This window comes from Micropterus salmoides, unplaced genomic scaffold (genome assembly GCF_014851395.1).
Source record: "Micropterus salmoides isolate LMB-PRFRI ecotype aquatic unplaced genomic scaffold, ASM1485139v1 Ms_hic_scaffold_19, whole genome shotgun sequence".
NCBI classification, from domain to species: domain Eukaryota; kingdom Metazoa; phylum Chordata; class Actinopteri; order Centrarchiformes; family Centrarchidae; genus Micropterus; species Micropterus salmoides.
The window spans coordinates 13,923,599-13,949,876 of record NW_024041039.1 but is presented as its reverse complement, the minus strand read 5'-3'; the positions used below and the strand labels follow the sequence as shown (position 1 = coordinate 13,949,876).

Genomic DNA, 26,278 nt, shown 5'->3' with positions numbered 1-26,278 from the left:
TGCAGCTTACAAGACTGGAGATTACCAGCTTACAGTGTCAAAAACATCTGCTGGGCCTTTTAACGGGAGCTACTCTAGGTTATATGGAGGTGAGGGCACCCATCATACCCCAACTCACTGAATGATTTATTTATTTTATGACCCCAGTAGTGAGATTTTAAGAGACCTGCTCTGACAAACATGTGCATTTCAAATGAACTGACATGGAAGGGGAGTATTAGAAAATGGCCCAGCTTTCAGCCAATGAGACTGGTCATTAATCTTGGCCTTTGCTGTCCCTTTCTTTCCTCTCTCCTTTCTGTCCTCCTCCTCCTCTTCCCCTCACCGGGGCCCTCCAGTGTAATTTCTTAATTGCAGTGTAGTAAGGTGGAGGAATGCAGAGAGTGAGCATGCCTAGTGACCTTGCAGTGACCTCTCCCCTCCTATTACAGCTTCTAATCCCCCAGGGGTTCACATTACAAAGCAGGTCGGCCCAGACCCAATCCCAGACCCAGGCCCCCTGGCTCCAGCGGGGACCCCCTGCTCTCACTTGTCTCTCCCCAAGGTCCAGGCCTCTAGATCTGCCATGTTCCCATACTCCAGTCCCTGGCTCCAGGAACAACCCCCCCAGATCTTACCTTTTTTTCTCTCTCTCTCTTTCTGATTACAACAAACAGCCGTGTGAAAAGCCAAACAGTGGCACTGCTGAGCCAGCTCTGTGTCCTGGGTCGTGTCACAGTATGAGAGATGCCAGCATGCTGAGGTCTCCACACATATGGAGTGGGGTCTATCTTAAGAGACATCAATAAACCCCACTTGCCCTTCCTTTCTTTTCTCTTTTTTACTTCCTTTTGTCTTTGCTCCTCTGTCTTGCTGCTCTTTTTCTACTTCCAAAACCCACACTCCACGCATTTAAGTACTTTGTTTTGCGTAAAATGCTTTCATTTGGGGGTGGAACCAAGCCTTTAATGCTTGCTGTCTTGGTGATGCAGCTAACTGGGTCCTAAATTATTTAATAACTTCTTTAAGGGACTCTAAATCAAATATGTTCACAGAGGCACGTTCCCATGAGAGAATGCCTGTTCGGTTTGTCACTAAAGTCAGCTGGGGAATTGACTGTTCCACTTGTAAAAGTATTAGCACTTCTCCACATCAATACAGCTGCTTGGTTTTCCTCACATCCTCCAGGACTACAGTGTCTATGAATGACTGAGGATCATTTTCCAACCTGAGACCTGACCACAACGCTATTGGGCATTGTAAACCACTCACCATAGCCTAAAATAGCCTAGTGCAATAATGTCTCTCTTTACTTGTCGTAGCTAAAAAGTGCTGTAGTCACAGACGCAGTATCATAAAATCGGCGACGCTCTTTATTGTTGAAGTTGTCTTAAATTGAATTAAGGCCTGTTAATGGTGAAGGAGCATGTCAAGGCTGCAGTGAGAAAAATCGTTGACTGTTTGACTGAATTGACTGTAAATTAATTTCTCTCTTTCTGCCTTTTTCTCAGGTCTGCCAGGCATGCCAGGGGAGTACGTACCTCAGAGTGGTCCTATGGGCATGAGCATGGCCCCGCATACTTACATCAACCCTCATCAGATGACCTCTCACCCCTCTCAGCTCAGACACGGACCCCCTTTCCATGCGTACCTGTCCGAACACCCCCACGCCCACCACCCTCACCACCACGCCATGCTGATGCATGGAGGACCCTCGTTGCACCCAGGAATGACCATGTCTGCACAGAGACCCCCTTTGCTCACGCCCATTGACCCAAGTACTGGAGGACAAGGCCTGGACATCCATGCCCAATAGTATAAGGGAACTTTGCTACAACAACAACAGCAGCTACTACAAGAAAACAGTAAAAGAAAAAGAAAGCAGCAGCCCACAATAAATCCTATTTTGAGACTATTTTTAAGAATAAAAAGCGAACCCTTTTGACCAGAATTTGACACTAAAGAAACAGAATTCCAGATGAGCTGTGATAAATCTTTTTTTTTTTTAAAGACTTGTCAATTTTGTTACTTTCATCCAAACGGAGGACCAAGCTGACAAGAACACTTTGTAAAGTCTTGGGCTTTTGGTAAAGATCAACAGAGGATGTTTTGACGTACACGTGTGCAAAGAATGGACAAATGCACACACTCAAAAACACACACTTTTCGCACTCTCACTCACACACCATCATAAACATGTTCAGTACACTTTCATGTGACGCGCTCAAAGGCTTCTAAAATAAAATCACTCTGGAAGATTTAAAACAAAAAAAAAAAAAAAAGAAGAAACAACAGAAAGACTCCAAGAGTTATAACTACTGTAGTATAAAAAGTATAGATAAATAAGTTAAAACTTGTGCATTTTTCGTTGATCACATGGTTTATGTTTCCTGAGCTAGTTTTAGAATGAAAGGTTAACCTTCTCTCTCACACTGTGTGTGCTCCTTCCTGGAGGAGAAACTGTCTGGCAGCACAGCACTATAAAAGAAAAAAAAGAAACAATAAGAAGATGGAACATCTCAAAAAGGCTCCAAACCACAGAGGGCAATCAGGTCCTGTTCCCCATAAGAACAGGGCATGATGGGAAAAGGCTGCTAAATGACACCGGATCTCTCCAGAAGATTCAGTTTGAACATTTGTCATGCCCCTCATTTTTTGGTTCATGAATGAATGTTGCCCTGTAGGTTTAAAGGAAAAAAAAGTTCTTTGTTTGAATTGCCCAAGCACTGGATTGTGTTGGTTTTATACATTTTTATTTGAATATTATTTTATTTTTTGTACCCTGGACTCTCATTGATAAGAGCCTATTGAAGGAAGCTTAATAGTGGAAAAGCAACATCCTACGGCGCTTCTTCATCTGCGGATCAACAGTCTTGCCATAAGGACAATACCGACACAAACGTTGATTCTGTGGCACTGGAGAAGCATTTGATGGTTGATGCACCAAAAAACCTATAACTAAAAAAAAGAAAAAAAACAACTTAAATTATGAACTCAATGCTTTTGGGGGGGAAAAGCTGAGAGAATATTGTAACAAACTTCGTACAGAGTTCAGTCTATTAATTGTTTCATGTTAGATATTCTATGTGTTTACCTCAATTGAAAAAGAATGTTTTTGCTAGTTTCAGATCTGCTGTGGCATTGATATTGTATGTCCATGAATTCCTTCCTTTTTCAGCACGTGTTCCTCACTAGATGATAAGATGCCGTCTCCCTTAAGCTTTGTCAAAAATACATTAAATACTTGTATGAGGACTGTGACGTAATGTTTAAAAGGTGTTCAGTCACAAATGCTGTAATAAATATTTCATTTTTGATTTTTGTTAGATTTTTGTGTGATTAACTGTGTTATAAACAGTCTTTAGCCACATCTCCTTTTTAATAGTAATATGATAATTTTTTTTAGTGTATATTATTATTAAGAAAACATGTTTTGGGTATGTTGTTGCCTGTCAAAAAGATCTTAATTTTTTATTACAGTTGAGTCAAGTCAAGAGTCAGCACTTTGCAACTGCTTGTTTTTAACCAGACTGTCCATTTGGTTATTGAATGCCCTCTTAAAATGACAATAACAAATTATGGTTGAAATATAGCCTATATTGCCATGGTAATTTATTTAGGCACACAAATCCTCGAAATTATAAATGACTGTCAAATGCTGATGAAGGGTGCAAATTACACAGCAAATTTACCACAAAAACCCATCTTAGTTTTAGACCAAAAGATAAACTGTCCGCAGTGATGTGGTGGTAAATAAAAAAGATCAGCAGTGGCCTCCAGTTCTTAAACATAAGAGATAAAAATGGCAGAATAAACAAAAATAAATAACATTTTAGTATTATTATTTTATACTTAATTGTCTTGAAAATATCCCAATTTGCTTTCCACGGAAATAAATATGAATTAATAAAATATAGATTAAATCATATTTTAGATATATCTGCCTATGTTAAAACGCAGGGTCACCTTTATTTTGAAAAACAAACAAACAAACAAACAAACACACAGTTAATTTAGTTGAGATGGATTCACCCGTCAGTCTTTCCCTAGCGTTCAAACAATAGAAGGATTTGTCCCCAGTGTAATTGCTCCTGTAGTGAGAACCATGGCTGGCCTTGTTTCAGAGTGCTCTGCTCATTTCTGCCGTTTTACAGCGCCGCCTGTCGGCCTGATGAGGCACCGCCGTCCAGGAGTACAGAGGATGGGCTTTGATAGGCTATCGCCTCTCTTCTCTATCTGGTTGCCTGTGTTTGCCCGCGGCCATCCAAGTCATAGCCTTAAACCAGAAATGACAACATCACTTCGGCTGAAATATTTTCTGTCCTTCACATAGATGTTTAAACATCTGCTGTGTCGGATTTAAGGTCTTAATATTTTTTTTCCCCTCAGTTTTTTTTGTCTTTTAATTTTTGTTAGGAACACTGCTTATCACTGACTTAGTTATGTGTGAATTAACAAATATAATCTGTTTCACACAAAATATAATAATTTAACTATAGTAATAATAATAACAATAGCCTACTATAATGCATGTATATTTTATCATTTGTATTTAGTGCACTAAAACAAAGTGGCCAGCCTGGAATTATTGTTTATAAATTCAGCTCTTTATTTTTTCTTATTATTTTGTGGCCTTAGAGAGTTTTTTTCAACAATTGGTTAAAAAAAATAATCTAACTTTGGCCTTAACAAAAGGTGATCCAATATTTGCTATTTAGCCTATTAATTTACAACTGTGAATTATTATTCATTCCTAAAATTTCTGCAAACACGGATTTAACTGTTGGCTTTTGTATGTTCCTGATAAAAAATAAAAAACAAACGAACGAACAAACAAAAAAAGTGATAAAAACAGTGACATCTATTTATGATTGAAATCACTTTTACACACTAAATATCCCCATAGGATATCACTTTCTGCGTGGACAGCCCCGTTTTAAAACTTAAAACCAATATCAACAGTTTATTTTAGGTTTAGGCCTATTCAAAAATGTTCGTCCTACAGCATTATTTCCTTTTAGGTTATTTTTAGCATTTGGATGTTTCGCAGCTTGTTTTTACTGACACTACGGACACAAAACCTGCATCTTTTTGTTTAACACACTCTCTCCTCTCCACACACAGAGGGATGTTAGGCCTTAACCAGCAAGGGGAGGGAAAGTACATAGGCCTATTTATTGGTTTTACCTCAGAGACTAGTTAATGATGCATCTTCTCAACTATTCAAAACCTACAAGTCCTTTTTTTGTCTTTCTTGTGCTCTATTATTCTGTGGATAAAACGGAAGGAAGAAGCCCTCCGTTTTGTGCGGAGATTATCAGATGAAAAAGAGAGAAAACGTGAGGATTACTGTGGATGGAGAGGATTTTAATATTAATAGTTTTTTTTTCTTTTCGCTTTCCCCTCCCCCCTCCTCCCCCCTCTTCCCCGATGAGACAGAAGGTAGATTGCCTCTGCTGCTTTCCTTTTGCCGATTCGGTGTGACAGGGATGATGGATGATCCAGCCGAGCTAAACAACTCCTCCCCTTCATCTCCTCCCTGTCAAAGCCAGTCCGGGCTGCTGCTGCAGGAATAAAATAAGGAATATATTCCCTCTGCACTGCTGCACAATGCAGCCCGGTCCTCTGGAAGACACTCACTTCGCACAGTGCAACAATATTAAAAGTCCACACACAGTTTCCCCGCCAGGAACACTATACGTGTGTGTGTGTGTGTGTGTGTGTGTGTGTGTGTGTTACAGAGGCAACATGTTAATAATGCTTATGTTATTGGCTCTGGTAAAGTAGGGTGTATGATCTGAGTTAGAGGACCGCAAATGTGTATTTTTAGATACACAAGTGCATCTGCTGGCAGCAGGGGAGAAACACTTTTTGAAAAAAGTTTTGTTTCTGCTTTGTTTTTCTTTCAAATTGCTGATTTGGATAGTGGTCATAAAAATGGACGTGTCCTTCGCTATGCAGCTGGCTTTCCCCAAAATGGCTTGCTCTGGGGGACAGTTTTTAGGTTTTGTGTATTATGTAGGCCTGTTAGTGTGTGTGTGAGCTGTGTGTGAGCTGCCCTCGTTTTTTTTTTTAACATTTCAGCAGTTTTCTCTCCTCTTGCCATAAGGTGTTTCTATGACTACTTTATGTAGGACTGTGTGAGCGGGTCAGAGGCGGGGGTCCCTGGGAGAAAAGGGCCGCATTTGGCTGATCATTTATCAATGTCAACCGCATAATGATTCTCCCTGCAGTCCCCCTATTGATGAGGATAATTACATTAGCTCAGAGTGACTGATCAATAAAGCCCAGGGAAAATGGTTTATTATAGCACCACCGAAAAGGCTTTCTTTAAGAGGGGACAGGCTGCTTCTTTTTCCTTTTCTTTTCTTTTCTTTTTTTTTTTTTTGTAAATAGGGTTGATATGCACAATCCAAACTCCGGAAAGATAATGGAATGAAAAGCAAAACTTCATCTGGACGTTGGGGTTTTGACTTTAAATGCTTTCTTCTCTAATTTTGTGTTTCTATTTACTTATTTTTCTTCCTATTTTGTTGTTTACTGCTTGAAGTGAGTCATAGATTCTTTTTCAAGTGGTGGAATAAAAAAATATATATACACAATTTACATCCATTTTGATCACATGAAAAAATAGGTCAGCTAGAAAGAGTTCTACACCCAGCCTGTAAATAAACTACATGGAGCCACATACATTCACATCTTGTTTGATTTTTAAGTCACATTTGAAGTCACACAAAACCTAAAGGCTGGCAACCACCTTACAGCTACTTAGGGTGTGATTTCACGGAGAAATATTATATTTGTTGTCAGAAACGACGTGATGTCAGAACACCTGATGCAGCACCTCCCAAAATCAAGGGGAGTAGCCTTAAAATGAAGAATAAACAAAAAGTAGTCTCGTATTGTTGGTAAAGTAGCAAACATACTGCACCGAAATAAACAAAACAGACCCCAAACGACGGCCAGTAAATGCATTTCTGACACCCCCCCTCTCTCCCCCCTTGTGTGTGTTCTTTAATTGTCAACAACTTATCCCCTGCAGGAACGTAGCAAACTCTTTCGCCTTAATTCTCGGTGGTGCTCCGCGCCAGCTCCTATTTACCGCTGATGAACGCGTCTGCAGGAGACAGCTCCATTATCTATTTATCATTTATGATAGTATTTTCTCAGACAATGGAGGAAGAAACGCGCCTGCAGACAGTCCCCTCTGATGGCTCGTCACTGCCCTTTCAGAAACGCGCACTTCCTTATTTAGTTGATGGCATTTTGATAAATAGAAAATTAGGATTTTTTTCAAAATATAAAGCCCTGCCATCTAAATACACACAATTAGGCTTTAAATTACCGATTCATTTCATTTGTTTACATTTTTAAAAAGAAATGTAGTGCATTGTTAATTTAAAAGCACAAATCATGAAAAAAGATGAACAGTGCATTAAGCTATGAGTATACATTTCAGACGGATTGGAGAAAATTAAAGTGTGCTTTTGGGGGGAAGTATTGAAAACAAATGTCCAGCTTAACTAGGTGACTTTTTGCGCTTGGCCGCGACTACTTGAATTAGAGGCGATTTTGTTTCACACTTCAGCGGTGCTCGTCCTCTTAAAAATGAGTGACAGTCATCCCTACACCTCCCCCCCCCCACAACACACACTCACCCCACAAAAATAAATCTTAATGATGGGAAATTATAATCAGTCAAATAATATAGCTATAGGGGTTTGGAATGAGCAGAAGCTGGAAATTGCAGTGGCCAGTGGTGAAGAAAAAAGAGGGCATGTGAGTGCAGAATAAATAAAGCGCAATAAAAAGGAAAATAGCCGGAGTTTAGTCAAGCCTTGAGGTACTCAAACCTTTATTTCAATCAGTTAAGATTTAATTAGGCAAGCCTCAGGCCGAGCGTCTCTTTTTTTTTCTCATTATGTTGCCTTCTCCAGCCCCAAGGTTGTCAACATTTGACCGGTTTTTCCAGTGAAATAATCACGGGTTATGGCTTGAGAAACCCATAAGATTCGCAAATAAATCTGGCATTATTCCATTATGAGACGGAAGTCCTAACAGTGAGCGGCGAACATATCGATTGCCTTAATTTATGGGTTGTTGTCCTAAGTTAATATTTTTTATTATTCTTAATTTCCTTCGGTTTATTTTCAGAGCTTAAAAAAAAAAGAAATATCTTGCGGGTAGCCGAGGGCAGCAAAGTGAGACATTTCACAAGAACTGTAAATAACAGAAGAGGGCTGAGAGACAGAGGGGTGGGGGGTGGTGGGGGGCAGACAGAGAGAGAGAGACAGAAAGAGGGGGGCGAGAGAAAGACACAGAGAGAGGAAGATACAAAAAGACAGAGAGAAGGAGCGAGAGAAAGAGACACAGAGTGGGAGAGAGAGTGTGTAATTTCTAAAATATGAAATTTCTCCGGGTTATTGATAAATGTGCAGATTCTATAGGCACCGAGCAGCTTCGAATCAATTAATTATTAACTCCAATAAAATAGCCTAGATGTTCGTTGGTTTTTGAAGCGAGCGAGCTGGAGACCCCCTCCCCACCACACCCTTGGGCGCACTGTTATTACATGATGGCGACCCCTTCTGGAGGCCAAAATAAATGTGTTAATAGAAAGGGAAGCAGAAGAAGCGGCCTGCCTGTCTCTCGTCAGCTGCTGATGATACTTCGCATTTCTGTTTTAAATATTAAAAAGACTTATCCACTCTTTGGGATTTTTTTTCACCTAAAAAAATACTATAAAGCCTCCCGCCGTTTTCATCCTCTGAGATGATAAGACCCTGGCCTGCTGCAGTGAATGTGACCTCCAAAGACTCTCATCTCATATTTACTTATAGGTATAAAGCTCCTTATGCATGTATTAGGCGGCCACGTTGATGGTAAAATCAATAAAGATGGATTGTAGGGCCAATATTAGCCTCGCACCTGGGGACTTGTTGCCTGGCTCCTACTTCCTGAGTGTGTGACACACAGAGAAATGTGCAATTCATAATGTAAGACCGCAACATCTCTGCAAGAGCTGTGCACGGCAGAGACTATATGTGTGTGTTTAAAGGAAAGAGAGAGAGATGGAGAGAGCTTAAAGAGCAGGGCAGCAGGGCTGAAGTCATCCAGCCAGGGGCCTGAAGGACCCGGCGAACACCGACATCATTAATCACGGCCCACTTGAAGATTATGACTGAAAGTATAGAATCGGTAACCATTATCGTCTCAGATGGCAGTTAAAACCTCTCCTTATTTTTCAAAACAATCTAATGGCATAGAGGTCTAGGCCTATACAAAAACAGGGGGAGGGAGGACGAGGAGAGGGAGACTGGTGTCACTGGGATGGAGTTACAAATCAGCGTTTCCTCTGGAGGAAATATCAAGGAGACACAGAGGTGGTCCACTTATATACTTATATAGCCTGGATTGTTTTAATAAGAACAATAATAGACTAACATTCTAGAAAACGAACAACAAGAATTGGCTACCATTGCTTTAAATAATAATAATAATAATAATAATAATAATAATGATAATAATAATGCCATGTGTACGGGCTATTATTATTTATTGTTATTGCCTATAATGTATCATCCATATATTTAGAAATCTATTAAATAAAAAAAAAACGAATTACAATAATTTCGTTTAGACATTAAATTAAACGCGCTTTTTAGTGGCTTTAAAGTAGGAGAAAAAAGGCTGCCGACATCTTGAATTGAATTTTGTTTTCAATAAAAGAAACCAAAAAAAATTGGGTTTTGTAAATATTTCCACAAAATAAGAGTCCAGGTGAAAAGTAGGACCATTTTTTAAATATATCACTTTAAATGTATTGACCCAAAAGCTTAAAGACGTCGTTAAAGATTAGTCTTAAAAAAAAAAAAACTTGTAGCCTACAACCGTATTTAAAAAAAAAATAAAATTCGTCAGAGGCTGATATCGTGCCATTTTGAATACATAACCAGGTGATATCAAAAGGGCAAAACTGATTTATTAGAAACGTTCAAGATAAACTATCAAACTATAGACTTGAATATACCTTCGGATTTAGGTCACAAAATAAACGAATTTAAACGCGTCCACGTCGCTGTTTCATCAGACACGTCTCAGCGCAACATCAGCGTTTCTTTCCCTCTTCTTTTTTTTGTTTCTCTTTTGGTCAGTCTGTCTGTTTTGGTTTGGCATTTCAGGTGTTTTATGCACAAACCCTCAACGACCGACGCTGTGAGGATTCCTACGAACTATATTTTATACCTGCCATCCTACAATTTCTCTGCGATAACTTTAACGTGCGTGTTTCTGTTTTATATGGGAGTGTTCCCTCCACTGCACAGCATGTGAGAGAGGCAGGAAGAAAGCTAGCATGGCCCCTGTTAGCAGTCGGAAGCTGCAGTGATGAAAAGCAATAGCTGGTGTCAAGAACTTTTTTAGCACATCACTACAGCTGGTGGGAATAAATAGTAGCCAACTGAAGAGGAGGAGGAGGAGGAAGGGGGAAGAGGGAGGGGGAGCAAGCTATGACATAAGGCTATTTGGGTGTGTGACCGCAGGGAACCTGGGTTTTCATATCTCCTCCACACAATAAAAGTCCTGTGTGCCACTGTCTCACAAGTCCAACTTTGTTTCTCAACAAGGAGTATAAACTGTTGTCAATATTCAGATAGCCTTCATCTGCCAATAATGACAGGCAGCCGGCTTCCTATCTTATCTATGGGCCAGGTAGCGCCGTACCTGGGGGGAATAACTGCTGCGATAAAGGGAGTCTGGGCCAATAGAAAGGCTCTTGTCTGTCTGTGAGGAGTTAATGGAGAACGCCACTGGAGACAGGAAGTCCTCAGAAAGTGAAAAGCACTTTATTGCACACCTGAATGGCCTGGCATAGGGTTTCTCTCAAACCCAATGGGAAAACCACATTACAGGTCCTTACACAGGGTCATTACAACAGGGCAATGGAGTTCAAGTGATCCATTGCATTTGAATGACAACATCACATCGCTCCATTCATTCTTCCCTCTTGTGTGACCTGACGATGATCCCTGTGGGACTGGGATGTTGTCAGAGGAGTGATGTGCTGAAGTTACAGTAGAGAGAGTGCAAGAGTTTGCTCATTCAAGTTTGTCCTCAAAGTGGGCGGAAGAATTCACGGCATCGCACGTGTTGCCTCGTCAAAGTCTGAGTCAAGACAGTTGTGGTGGCTGTTGCTTTCTTGCAGCAACAGGTTCCTGAACCCATAACCCACAGTACACTGCAACATGACATCATCAAGCCTCTAAAAATGAACTGCAACATCGATCCCTCACAGGCTGACCTCCCATAAGTCAAATATAGACCATATGGGACATGTGTTTGGATGGAAGTGTATATTTACCTGTCACCAGGAACTCAAGGACATGGCAGCAGTGAGGTTGTATCCAGCCCAGGAGTGGAGTGTTTTGGGGTGAAAATGAGTTGTAAAAGTGATAAACGGCCCACATTTTTCTAGCTGAGGAGCACTGGAGCTGGCACTGTGCTTTTCAACCAAACAGTTAATTGCTCAGCACAGTGAAGGCCCAACAAAATACTCGTAAAGCATCACAAAAAAAAGTTTAGTCCAGGCCACTTCTTCCTCTCTTCTCCCTCTCTGCTTCCTCTAACTCCTCGGGCTAAACGGCTGCTTCCATCCCTGCCCTTCACAATTTCCTAGCACAAAAATATTATGTTGCCAGTGGCAACAATTCATTAAATAACCAATCACATCTGCTCTTTGAAATATTTCCAAAATTAAGCTGAGTCTGTACATAATGGAGGAGTTGTCTCATCTGTGTGTTAGGACTTCAAGCCAGGATTTATTGTGGTGTGATAAATTATCATAAGGCTTGTTTTGACAAATGCAGGGGTTCTTCTGAATGAGCCCGGGGTGCAGGGCCAGACCCGCTGTTATCAACTGGATTAGTGGCTCTGATTATGCCCTGGATTCAAGCTTTGCTCTCAGCACCAATCAAAACCTGTAGTCGGTACATCCCATAAGAGCTATGCTCCTCTCCATGGTCACCGCCACCCGTTTACAGTAGTCCCGCCCCCTACTAAGTGCGCTTATTTCATAATAACAAGCTTGCGACAGCTTGTCAGGCAATCACGCTCACAAATAGAGGACAAGGGAAAGGGTGAGCCAGGGTTTGTTTTGGCTGAATCAAATTTTGTCTCCAGCGTCTTGCAACTAACCTTTCCCCCCCTGACTACCTCCATAGTCATATTTTCCTACCACACAGCTCTAATCTTTTAGAATGTCACTTGTGCTCATACATCTACTGCTCTGCCTCTTCCTCCTCTACCTCTCCTCTACCCTGCTGTTCTCCCTGCACACCCTGCCCCCTGCCCATCCCCATGCTGGCCTGTACCTGTACCTGTGGATCCTCTGGACCCTTGCTGAGAACAGGAGATGACACAGTTTCTGGGTCACTTCTGTCACAGTCCAAATGCCACTCAGGGGGGCTGACCTTTCTGGTGGCTGACGCTAGAGCAGGCAGCCTCCATGCTGGCTGTCACCCCTGTGGTTCCAACCACAAACGCATGCTCCCTCTATTTCGCTGATAGACCCTTTTTTTTTTCACCCTGCAAACTCCCCACGCTCCTCTCCCGTATTCAAGTTCTCCTTTTTTATCCATGACAATACATGTTAAAACAATGGGGACGAATCAAAGCTGACAAGCAAAAATAGCCACTGTAAAATATGGCTGATGTATGACATCTTGGCTAAACTCAGGACCATCACAGGCCTCAGCAATGGCCACAGACACATGATGTATCAGGTCTCACTGGAAGGAACTCCAAATATGCTTCCTGGATTTATTTGAAGGGGTAGGTTACACAGCGAGTGCCACTGTTTTTACAAATGGGAGCTTGGCTCTAAATGGAATACCTCAATTAGTAAGAAGTGTAGTCAACACCTTTCTCTTTAACACAGTGTACCATCTAAGTCATTTAGGTTTCCACTGCCAAGCTGTGTCTTTTAACAGAAACTAACTTGTGTTGCTCATTTAGGGCTGTCGAATATAGAATATTTCAATGGCCAGGCCCTGGGTGCATGTGATCCAATGTCACATCAGTGTCAGGAGTGATTTTTGCAGGGTGTTCAGAGCTCTGGATTTTTTGTTTTTTAAAGCTCTCGGCCGTGTCCCCAGTTGTCCCACACCACCAGTGACTCATACATCACTAAACTAAACTAGCCCCCCCCCCCCCCCCCCCACCGCTCTGAGTGGATTAATGTGTCATAGTTGTTCAGTTTCCCTCAAACATACCATCTGCCCTCCGTCTTGTCAATCAAACATCCACTGCTTTGCCATATAAAATCCCCCAGACCATTTTTCTCATGATCCATTGTTGTTTTTAAATAACAGCCTCTGATTAGCAGGCAGAGCTTCCTAAAAATAAAAATGAAATCTCTTCATATCTGCATCAGCTCAGGGCAAAGAGGCTGCTTTTTTCCCAGTGCTGCTATTCAAGGCTTTTTTTTACTTTAATTTCAAACTGGCTTCTCTGACTCTTCCAGGAGAACCTTTATTTATTTCCACCCTGTGATGTCTTGCTGGCTGAGGGAGGCTGAGAGGATCCCTACTAAAAGCACCATGCTGCCTGGGGCAGAAACAGGCCAGAGCTCTCTCCACATAAATAACACAGGAGCGTGGAGGAAGTCCGTTTGGTGGTCTGCTGGAGGGATAGAACCTACCCATCAGTCTGTCTCTGGTTCTGTCCTTCTTTCTCATTCTCTGCGTCTCAGTGGTCTATCTAGCAGCTTGGCTGAAGAGGCATAAAACAGCAGGATCTGGAAGAGATTGGGCCAAGATGTACATCTGAGTGGATAGTGAACTTCCAATAGCCTGCGGGCCCAGCCCCAACAGAGTGGATACTGTGAACTGCATCAAAATAATCTGACACATGGGAGTCACAGATTTAAGAAATGTAACCAATATTACAATACTGAATAAAATGTGTAGCTAAATCGTTTAGCATGTCGTTTCTTGGCAATATTGTAACAAACATGGTTAACAATATGCTTTCAATTTTTTCTCCTTCACACAAAATTGATTAGCAGTAATCCTCATATAATACTGTAAGTCAAACCTTTTCTTTAATGAAAAAATACTATGTTGAGTCATGTTCTTGCTGGATGCCTCTTGAGGATCAAATTTCTCCAGAACACTGGTGTTCCTGGCCTCAGGAAATGACCTCTCCAAACCGGCCTTATTTGGAGAGCACTCGAGTGCCCCATTGTTGTGACAAGAACAATGAATCTAAAAAGAGGTGAGAGACAAGGGCGAGGACACACAAAATAAAGATGTCTGGCTCTTAAAAATCATCTGATGGAATTTTTTTTTCTATATTTGCGCTCACATCATGGAAATATTGTCAGCTGACGCCAGTGTCAGCCCTCGCCTTTGAAGTAGATTTAAAAAAAGCTGTATTTAGTTTGCATTGTGTGCAGAGCCTAATTTATAGGAGTTGACCCTGGCTCCTCTTTTGTGCGACAGCCATCTTGGAAAACAATGGCAGGAAGGCTTGAAACTTGAGAGGAACTGAATCTGCTGTTTTCCATTTTTTTTTCTGTTCTTATTCAACAGAGATTTTTCCCTCCCCGAGTAAAACAGCTCTGTTTTTGTGTCCAACAGGAGCCATAAACTGATGTCTAAGCATTCCATGGCCAGGCAATAGGGCTGAGTTTAACTGGACACATGGGGACAGTTGTTTTGTACCACATGGGGGGGTGGGGGGGGGGGGGATGACAGAGGAAGTCATGGCCATGGCCTGGCGACCTCATGGTGACCCACAGGCCTCCTCATGGAGGGATCAAGGCCTAGATGGGAGCCGGCTGAGGGTTAGAGGTTTAAGGGTAACAAATCAAGCAACACTTTAGTGGTATTTAACCCCCACATTCCATATCCCTCTAACTGCATGAGTGATGCCGAACAAACAGAAACGCTTATTTTTATTCTATATAGGGGAGTTATTTTCTGTATTAGAACTGAAGAGATTCAGGTGTGGGAATGACACAGTAGCGAAGACAAGGAGAGCTATAATGTATCATCTATACAATAGGCAACTACAGATGGTCAGCTACCAAGCCTCTGTACTGAAAGATCTGTGATATTAGGAAACAAACTCTCTTCTTTACTCAGTCTCAATACTGGAACAATTAGGAGGCAAAATACACGTAAAATGATTCCCCTCTTATTATATGATGCAATCTCTGAGGTGGTGGCAGGTTCTTCACCCTTTCACTTTCTTTCCTCTTATCATTATTTTTTTTTTCTGCCATAAAGAAGAGGACAGGACAGGGACCCCCTATAGGCAGTGCATATCTGCCTCTAAAAGCATCAGTCAAATTTATGTTCACTTCTGGTTTCCCTGTGTTTCTTCCATTGGCGTGTGCTCATAAAAGGCACTAGGGTTGTAAAGACGTGCAACAGACAACTGCTGGATAGTCACACACCTTTACATGGAAATCAGGTGTTTCTACGTACCTGTAAGCACTGACATAGCTTAACTTAAAGAAGTATATAAAGTTTATGCTGTTAATATTCATGACAACATATTCAAAATAATTTATGAAAACTTATTTATTAATAATAAACACACAAACATATTTTAACTGATAACAGCATAAACTGTGGGACATTGTTTTACAATGCTGCAGTGCACTCATGGAAAGGACATATAGACCTAATTAATTCACATTTTATTTGACTGTGATCTCAGCTTTCTGGGACACCATAATCCTTTGTGTGGAAAACATTGTTAACTTCAGGCTACTTGGCTTGCTAGTTGATGTTAGCAAATGTTAGCTAACACAGCTTATAGGATGCACACAGTAGAGACTTAAGGCTAATAAATAACCCTGTGAACTATATGATCAGTGCTGAAATGATTAATCGATAGAGACAGAAAATTAATTTAAAATTTTGATCATCAATTCATCTTTTTGATTTGTGAGGGCAGAAAGTGCCAAACATGCTTCTCATATGTGAGGATTCAGCTCATTTCTCTGTTTTATATCACTGTAAACTGAATGTCTTTGGGTTTTGGACCGTTGGTTGACAAAATGTGAACAATTGTTTTGTGATTACTACTTAACTGAACACATTAATCAATAATGAAAGAAATCATTAATTGCAGTACAGACTATGAGTAAAATATAAATACCTGTTGAGTCATCTCATCACAAGAGGTTATTGGGAGCTGTGTGAAAAACTGTACCCAAAATCTGAAGAATTACAGGTAATTAATTTATAGTTTCACACTAAAGAAGTATATACAAAATGCTGATAATAATGATGTGATGAAATTTAGTTATGTGTGCCAAAAAAAAAGAAAAATATACCCTCAACACATTTTATAATGAAAGGTGAAAAAGGTCACAGTGAGACCAGCTTAAATCAGAAATGATCCTGTTTACAACCATGGAAGGGCACTAACTGACGCAGGTGAGAGTCAGGCGTCCACCCAGCCCCCGGGCCGCACCTCTCTTATCTGCCTATGGAGCAGAGGAGGAAGGAGTGACAAAGGCCAGGGCTTTTGGGTGTGATAACGAAGGGCCATATGTCCTGCTTTGGCCCTGGCTCTCACCCTGGCCGTCCGTTGTGAGAGGCCATCCAGGGGCCAGGAGCTGACCACAACCAGGAAAGCCTCCAAGACGGCGTTTTCACACACAGGTATGAATGTGACCCCGTGCTGTCAGATATACAAAATGCTGGTGTATATTTACATGTGGTTGCTTTGGGGCAGTGAAAGAAAGGGAGGGAGGGAGAGAGGAAGAAAGGGAGAGACAGAGGGTCAGGTGGAGTTCAGGGCAGATTTTTGCCAGAAGTCTCACACAGCAGGAAAGCCAAATTGCTTCCGGATCTAAGCATCCACCCCTGTTCCTACCCTTCTCGCCTCCTCGTCTTCCTCTCTTTACTTCCATCTTTTTTTTTTGCTCCAGTCCTTATCTTTTCTCACTCTTTGTCTTTATTCTGGCTCTTGTGGCAGTCGGTCCTGCTGGGCGGCATGGCACAGGGTGACAATGTCTGTAGGGAAGCAGTCTTTGAGCAGGATACCTCTGTCTCTCTGACAGTCCAGCTCTCCTATGAAACCATACCAGTAGATCACGAGGCCTGGACCAAATCTGTAGTGCAAAACAAAAGAAACAAAGGCCGTCTTTTGTTAGTACATCATTGCTGTCATCTCAGGGAGTTCTGTAGAAGCTACAATTGAGTTATACCATTGCTTTTAAATTCATATCTGCAAAATGCTTCAGGCTGTTGACTTTGGATTTGGAAGACATAACAAAAAAGCAGGGATCAGTAAGTAAAGAGATAGAAAGATGGGACACTAGCAAGATTGATCTATGATAGATAAGGTCGCTTAGGTATTTTCCTTTGATCAACATCCAGGAAACTTGTGCAGAATCAAACAAAAAAAAAGCCTTCAAGGAGATTAAGATAGTTCTGACAGGGTGATACACACTCGATCACATTACAATGGCAGAGAAATAACAATAATCTGTGAAGTAACAAAGCTCTACACCAAGGCTTCCGTATCCTGTCATTGGAAGCCTTTGACACATAGCAAAGCACACAGAGTTCAACACAAAGTCTGAGACCTAAACACACTGCATCTGGTGGTTAATGTTAGTCTATCCAACAGTGTCCAGCTGTTTGATCCACATTCACTTTGAAAGCCAGAGCAACTTTGCCTCAGTTGGCAAGTACTGCAGTTCTTAAAAGCTATAAATAATGACTTTCCAAGCAACTGAGAAGTCAAGTTCAGACTATTTAAATATAAGGTGTTTTTTCTCTCATTACTCCTATCTTTAGTTCTCTCCCTCTCATCATTTTACTGCTATTGTGTTTTGTAGACCCTGTCGCTACTGTACTGTACTACCTGAGGGTCTGCCGAAAGGTGCAGAAACAATTAAAATGGAGGAGTTCTTCACCAGGAATGTGCAATGTTGTTTTACTACTTCTCCTCACAAAGGCAATAAATCATTTTTCAAGCTATTTATTATGCCCCAAAGAGCCACCGGTGGCCCCTCTCCGCCTCATATAGATCATGCCTATTCTTTGAACATTAGCTGCCATGCATAAAGACATGACACAGTTGAACTCTGAACGGAGAGCACCACTGCCCCCACATGCAAGACCAGATTCAGGGGGCTGACAGTGCTCGGGTCCCAGACACTCTATCCTCAGACAGTTAACAATGTTGTTGGGGCCTCTGGAGACTCAGACAGGAAGCTTGCCAAAGGGCCACGGAGAGCAACAGAAGTTCAACCCCCAGGTAAAGTGCATAAAACCATGAACCTGTGATCAATCGTTTCATATTAAAATACAGACTCAAACATCATTTTAATAATAATTATGGGAATCTTTTGTATCATTATAATTTGTGAGCTTATTATAAATATCTACATGGATTAACTTACAACTTTGACAAGGTATTTGAACCACATATATTATAAATGTGAGCGCAAGAATCAGTTGTCGTGACATTGCCAGCTGTATGTGTGTAGTGTACTGTGTTGACTGGGCCTTGAGGCAGTGCATGTTCTACATACAGTACCTGTATCAAGACAGACACATGCGCAAAATAATGTGTGACTATACATGCACACACCCTCCCTCCAAGAGGCCCTTGCAGCAGTACATGCTTCTGCACCCATCCGCGCATTCTACATTTTACAGTGCGTGATTTACGGTGCTGTATCTATGAGCAAACAGGCCAAAGCTAACAGCCCTGGAGAAAGCCCACAGATGCATACTGAAAGTTCACCATAATGTCACACACATAGCTCAGCCTCTCAGCGCTGCACATGCCCCGAAACTCTCATCGTTTCCATGGTCCACCGCTGCACAAGGCCGCCAACTCTTAATATGGAAATGTTATGGAAACAAAACCTAAACATTTACATTAGATGACTTTTGGGTTATGCTCTTCCTTTTATTCAGCCGCCGTGCTGTATGTATTTCCTATGCTCTGGATGGGGAGGTGAGGCTGAAAAGGGGTGAAAAGGGAGACTGGTCTGCACAGAGTGGAGAGAGGCAACCTTCTGGAAAGGTTAAAACTGTACATCAACAGATAAGGCAGCGGTGTACGATACATCATGTCCCGGGTCTGTCAGGGGAGGCTGAGCACAAATTGAAACAAGCAAAATTATAAACACAGGGGAGCCATGTCACCAAGGCCTTTCCATACAGTAAAGAAAATAAATGGACTTTGAATCCTAGTCAGAATTAATACAAGTCAATACTACAGGGACCTTGAGGTAAAAATCTGAGACTGGGAATACAAACAATAACACTGAGGGAAAAGGGAACAGTCAGGCGGCCAAGACTGAGACTGATTGCTAGAGTATGAGATTCTTAACAAAAAGTTCCAAGCAGCATCCAGGCAATATGAAGAGCTATTATAAATATACAGTATATGACACCCTATATTCTACTATACAGTCCCTCTGACCTTTGTGTTATAGTGCCTGAGGAAGCGAATGGAAGTTCAGTTTGAATTTGTAGGCAAATTATGGTTTATTATGTGGGTTGGCTCATCTTAACTTAGTGTGTGCTTATTACACACACACCACCTCTAAGTCAGAGTCAGCCATCTTCCAATAAACACCTAAATATGTAACGAGTTGGTGAAATTGTTTGTGAAATGTAGCTAATTTCAGCAAAGGGGCCACTTGACGAGCCTGGGCGTCTATTGCGGCTGCCAGCCATGCTTTTCGTTAGTGTTAATGAGCAGGTGGTGGTCGCAGGAGCCAAGCAGCTTACTGCAGCAGCTTAATGAGAGCAAAGGCACTCAGGAACAAAAAAACAAAACAAAAAAAACCCTGAATGGAGAAGAGGGATTGTTATTAGTGTCTGCCTGCGCGCACACAGCGAGTCATGCACAGACACATAGCTGAGCACTGAATTAAATCTCTGCATCTTAAATGCACAAGCCATACATACACAGAGCACTTGCAAAAACCTGAACTGAAAAAGCTAATAAAATTTACAATAAAATACAAACTGTAGCCTTCAAAGAGTGTACAAGCTTTCTTTATTTTATTCATTCCCTTCACATTTTCTAAGAAGTCTGAGGTTGCTGATGTTTAAGATAGAGGCTAATTTGATCTGCCACATTTGGTGAGAAAAAGCTTTACTAAAACTGGGGGCCGAGCACTTCTGCCAACACATTACGCGACATGATGAATTAGCAATAAAATCAAGATGAATTTACGCTAGACTTTAAAACACTGTCACTTCATTTTATGTACATACGCACAGACCCGTTTTCAAATAAAAGCCCCAGCAATGATTTAGACAGCAGAAGCCTCTACCTGAGGGTGAACTCTTTGTCTCTGAGGTCTCTCCACAAAGACGTCTTTGTTTTCAGCATCCATACATCAGGTCACAAGGTATGCTCGCTGAAGCAATGCCAAACATTAGATTTAGTCAGTCTTTTCTCTTCTGCCTGAAATGCAGGCATGGAACCTGCTCAACTTCTTTTAAGACAGAAAACATTGGGGTGAGAAGTATATAGGAATAAAAGTGTCTGTGTTGGAGACTGAGAAACTATGTATTATTAGCAATAGATCGAAAAATAAAATGTGTGTATTAGTGACAAATGGCCTGTTCTTTTATGGTCAGTCCATGCTATAAGCAGTTGCCTATAGGAGTTTATTTACAGGCTCAGATAATGGTTCTGAGATGTGTTTGTATGTGTGCAATTTTAGAGAGGGGCAGCGACCCAGTGCCTGCATGCCAGGTGATATGGCCCTGCAGCTGATCTTTGTACATCCAGCTTGTGTATTTTAATGGCCTCGCAGTAGCTGTTTGTAGCAAGTGAGCCCGCCTGATGATGAAGACGCCCTGATAACCTCCGCGCACACGAATTGGATATTTAAAAGCTGACTCTGCCCGGAGGGGCATCCACAAACAGGGAGGTAAATAATCCCTTGCTACAAACTATACATCCACCTGTCCATACATAACAGAGTTGAATAGAAGAGTTAACCTCCCACAGATTATTAACATAACTAGAGCTAAGAATAGAACCCTCTTTTCCCTCTTCACCCCCCTCCCCTTGCTGCTAAGGTATGTAAAACACAAATACAAACACACGATCGTATGTTACATGAGTTGCCCAAACCTACACAAGCATTGTAATTAAGGTGGAGTAGACGGCAATAAAAAAATAAAACATCTTCCTCCAGGTGTAATTCTCCCAGACATTTTTATGTTTTCTGTTGAAGGGGTATAGAAATGGAATGTGAGATGTGTTTCATCTTTGTCACTGTTGGAGGCAGAGGGAGTGTTTTATGTGTATTTATTGTTTGTGTAATGTAGTGTTAGGTTTAACATAGAGGTGTGGAGGTGAAATGTGTGGGTATGGAGGGTGTGGGAGGTCAGGTCGAGTCAGTGTGTTGTGAGTTGCATGTTGCACTAGGAGCTAATTTACACTCACTGATGCAAGACACCAATACCAAAACAGAGTCTAGAGGAGTCCAGTGATTTATTTGGTAACTGTAGAAACCACTGTAACCTCTATAGCAGGACATGCCCTCAGCTCCTGTGACCCACCAACAAAATTAGTCAACGCTCAGCATCATCTACATTTAGCTCAGGGATAAAATGATACACTTTAGAATAATATTTGATGATATGATAATGGTCTCTCTCTCTCTCTCTCTCTCTCTCTCTCTCTCTCTCTCTCTCTCTCTCTCTCTCTCTCTCTCTCTCTCTCTCTCTCTCTCTCTCTCTCTCTCTCTCTCTCTCTCTCTCTCTCTCTCTCTCTCTCTCTCTCTCTCTCTCTCTCAATTACACAAGGAAAGCTGAATTAGGTAACCCATTGGTGCCTATGGTCCACCGATGAAAGAAGAGCAATATTTATAAATTCACTGTAAAAATGCTATATAAGTTGCTGCTGATGCAAACTGAACATTTCCTACTGCTGCAGCTTCACATAAAAAGCATTTGCAATAGGCGAAAAACAAGTTAACTTTTATTATGAAGTTGTCATAGGAAATGCAATGTGTTTGTCAGTGAGACTAACACTGACCGCTGTCGTTCATAAAAAATGTGACTACAAATACGTCAACGGTCATTTTTGTAATTTTTTGACAGTGGATCAGCTTTGAAATACTACAGTGAGTAATAGAACAAGAAGGAGAAGCCACAGTGACCTGTTTGATGAAGAGCTGCAGGCAAACCTCCAACTACTCAGCAAGATAACCAACTCCTTTCACTGTGCCTTGTTGTTCGCTGACTCATTAATGGCTGACTTCTTTATTAAAACAACAAAAAATTTCACCTTGTAGAATTAAACCACACAGATTTTAGTCCTAGTTAATCCAAATTAACTAGGACAAAAATTTTTAAGATTACAACTTTATGACAAATAACATTTAGTAATTTAAATTCAACACTGATATCTAGCCTTAAACCAGGAAGATGACTCAACCTACTGCTTTTTGACAATTGTTTTATGATCACTGAAAATTTAGTTAACATACACAATTGCGATGACTGACTTTACCTTGGTCGGTGATTTGGTTAAAAAACTATAATAAGCATTTTAATGATACCAAAGAATCCTGCTCAATGAAGCTGAAAGACAAATAGTATACATTATTAATTCCAATTATTTTATTAATACCCTTTAACTCCTAACACCCTTAAGCTCCCCCAACTTCAGTCTACTCTGTGGTCTTTATCTCCCACTAACGAATCATCACTTTCTCTGACCTCAGTGTCCTTTACAACCTCCTATCACCTCAGCCACCTTCTCACATTAACCCAAATCTTATCACCTTACACCCCCCCCCACAACACACACTATATCAATCAGTTGATTGATAACCTGGCTAGCACATGATTATGTGAATGAACACATGAGCTAATAAGCATCAGCCTTATTTTGAGAGCACAATAGCAAGACACAGAAAATGCCTACACACAATGCCATTTGGTCCTGGTTAGGATCCGTTTGTACAATATCATGCTTCCCAAACATCCTCCAGCTGAAGGGAGGAGTCTTAATCAGTGTTTGGAACTCGTTAAGTCCCTTAACTGAGCATGTCGCCTACCACATTAGCAACACATATCTGAGGGACAAGTGTGTGTTGTGTGTGGTATGTGTGCTGGTCCCCTCTCAGATCTATGGCGTCACGGTCCAACGCGCTCTGACACACTCTGGTCTGCTTTGGATGTGGAGCGAAACCAAACAAGGTGTGGTCTGGCTTTGGCTTTGTCTGTTTAGTGTTCAGAAGTTGGTCCAAACAGCATTGAGTACACTGCATGCGACAAAACAACTTACCGACGACAGCTCTATGACGACACCAGAACAGTCAAAAATGAAACTTAGGCTGGAGTTACGGAACAACTTATACTTCAGAGAAAAACTTTCTTTCCTCTTTTACAATCGCTTTTAAAGTCAGCCTTTGTAATATGAATGTAATAATAAGAATGCTCTGTCTCTATGTCATTCTCTGGCTGTGTGAGGGTTAACATTCAGACAGTCAGAGCTCACCTGATCTTTTCTCACATATCGACTCCCCATTCTCTATAATGACCCTCTACATCATAAAAATGGCTTGATCTCTTCAGTTATGACACACTGAGTGGGTATTCATTAACGCTTGATGCTGATATTATTAAATTCTATTATGGCAATGGCTGCAAACGGCGTCTCCTATGCAAGTACTGTACTAAAACCATGAGCAGGCAATAATCTTGTCTGTGAGTCTGTCTATGTGTAAATACATTTTAAATGAACGCACTGCACAGGACTGAAATGACCTTCATTACATCTGATATGGAAAGTAAAAATAACAGAAGAAAAAATGTCTCTGAGGCTTTTACTGATTTTAGATAAGGCTTTTTAGTCTCCAAAGTCAAACAATGGCCACCGTACTAATTTGGAGATCTGTCCAGAGAGTCCCTCTAGCCTTTGATGAGTCCCCATGTCTCTAAGTTCTGCATGGAGACAGGAAGCTCCCTGCGGTGGAAGGCACGCAGGCTTGGGGCTGGAAGCTTGTGCAGACGGAGAGGACCACAGCGTCAGGGGGATACATACTCCTTTAACCTGTTATTGTGAACTCCCAGCAGCTCTAGCCGATAATTGCCACCTGTCTCTGGGGAAACACAGTCAAAAGGCAGGCAGACGGACAGCCATTTTGTGTCTGCTGTTGCTCTTCGCCCCACGTAGCTCCGGTCCTAGTCCTGCCCTTAACCCTGGCGGCTAATGTGTTTTCAATTTAGGATGATCCCCCACTACAGGCACGGCCCTAATCAACAACAGTTTGTACTGTAACCCTATCTGCCCCTGTGAGGGCAGAGTCAGCCTAACCGGGCGCCTGCAAACCTGGTGTGTCCAGCAGAGGAACAGTGTTATACTGTATGTGTTTATATGTATGGATGATATCATGTTTATGTGTGAGGTCATAGGATGTGTGCCTGATACTTGGCTGTTTGTCTTCCACATCTTGTTATGCTATTGAAACAAACATATAAACATTCACATACACGCAATGCAACAGCTGCTCTCTCACAAGCAAGTTACACATGATGCTGCAAGTTACCTTACAAACTAAACACAGACACATTATGAACGTATATAAAAACAATGAAAGTCAGTGCTCTATTTTTAAACATACATCATTATTATTTAACACTTAACGTAATGAAGGCAGAAAGAAATATGTACAATAACACTGTATACACATTGTATGGAAAATAATACATACAGTATATTTATTTGTTATGGTGATGTTTAATTTTAAGTCACATTTTAACAAAGTTGACACTTTGTATATTCTGTCACTCCTAATTGTTCCTGTTCTGACAAAATTGTTTGAATCTTTCCATCCGGTTCAGGAATAAATCTTTAAATTTTAAAGTCTGCTGCCACTTCAGGACTGGCTGAATCAAAAGTTAGGCATGGAAAGGCAGGTGTGAATGTTTGTTGTGTAAGGCCTCCTGGCCTCCGCATCCATGAGTAGAACCCTGCCCCAAAATTAGAGTGTGGCCTCTAATGTCTCCCTGGGAGAAAAAGAGGCCTGGCTTTCGTCCAAGTCAGCACCTTTGGAAGTGCAGTCGTGTTACCACCACTAAATCAACATGTCAGCGCCCAGCCCAGTGAACTTCTTCACCCAGACTCCACCGCTTACAGCTACCCCACACACCTAATGAATTGGTGTGAATGCCCATCTGTCTGCTACAATGAAAAGTAGAAAGGAGATATGAGGAGAAAGAGGGGAAAAAAGATTTATCTTTTTCAGCTGTTGCACAGAACATTTGAAGTCAGCCAATATGATTACCATAGACAGAAACAATGTATTAGTTCCATTACTTGACAAGAGAACTGCAGTGGCAAAACAGCCGAAGCAGGTTCAGGTATGCTAGCCATCAACCTTGGCCTCTGAGTCCAAAATGGAACTGTCCAAATTTGGGGGGTGAGTTTGGAGACGGATGCAGGTGAAGGGCAACAGAAAGCTGTGTGCTTACTCGGCAGTGTGTTTACATTCCTGAGGGTAATTTTAGCCCTTAGAGTGGAGCAGAGCGGGGGGCCGACATGTAGTCGGGGCTGGTCAGTGGCCGACAGGCTAGCCAGCGCAGTGGCATGTGGGTGGTACATAAAAACACACATGGACATAAACCTCCAGCATACAAATCACTGGAACTGTTATTTGTGTTTCTGCTAATCAATTATGTACCAAATTTAGTAATAGGAAGGAGCCACCTAGCATCTTCTACATAATATCAAAGGCTACTTTGTCTCTGAGTAGATACCTAAACAGAGACACAAGCTAACGCGGAGACCAAGTGGAAAACCCACAGAAGTGAAGGTGTAGTCTTGCTAACAGGCCCACCACAGAGCAACATTAGCTTTGGACAACACAGGATATCCCCAGTGTTTTCAATGATGATCTAGGGTGCAAATCTAATTTCAATGTAATTTTTTAAAATTTGCTATGCAAACAAAACAATAATCCTAGTTCAAGAATCGCTGAGGGCTTCGGTGCACGTGTTGGGATTTGTCTTTTTTATTACTCCCAGCCGAGAGTGTCCCTTCAAAGGGCAAGGAAGCAAAATGTCTGTGTGTTCTCGCTGTGCTTGTGGGTCAGGGCACGCGTACGAGAGAAGGAGAGCGAGATAGAGAGAGAGAGAGGGGGAGGGAGAGAGAGAGACTCTGAGCTTATCGAAACTAATTAGGCGAGGGATCAGGATGGAAGTTAAATACTGGGCTACATGTAATGAAAGAAGCAGAGTGGGGGACATCTAGGGGTCAGGCCCACACCAAACAGTGGTCCTCA

General features: G+C 41.6%; 2 protein-coding genes across 10 annotated transcripts in view; one reads left to right on the top strand and one right to left on the bottom strand.

Moving 5' to 3' along the window:
• The window catches only part of meis2a (Meis homeobox 2a), an 80,313-nt gene extending 77,008 nt beyond the window's left edge, over positions 1-3,305 (top strand). For 3 of the 5 annotated variants that reach the window (XM_038728489.1, XM_038728488.1, XM_038728490.1), the window contains exon 13: positions 1,491-1,629. Coding sequence is in view for 2 of the 5 variants with exons in the window: in XM_038728493.1 (XP_038584421.1) it covers positions 1,491-1,795 (305 nt within the window). In the remaining 3 variants the exon portion in view is untranslated. Of the gene's footprint in view, positions 1-1,490 lie in introns of all 5 variants that reach the window. The other 2 variants (XM_038728493.1, XM_038728491.1) reach the window with 1 other exon arrangement.
• A 12,240-nt stretch (positions 3,306-15,545) lies between these two features.
• cdin1 (CDAN1 interacting nuclease 1) overlaps positions 15,546-26,278 on the bottom strand; it is a 52,467-nt gene continuing 41,734 nt past the window's right edge. For all 5 annotated transcript variants that reach the window (XM_038729354.1, XM_038729357.1, XM_038729355.1 and 2 more), the window contains one exon: positions 15,546-17,107. In XM_038729354.1, the coding sequence (XP_038585282.1) occupies positions 16,951-17,107 (157 nt within the window). In that variant the 3' untranslated portion in view covers positions 15,546-16,950. The remainder of the gene's footprint in view (positions 17,108-26,278) is intronic.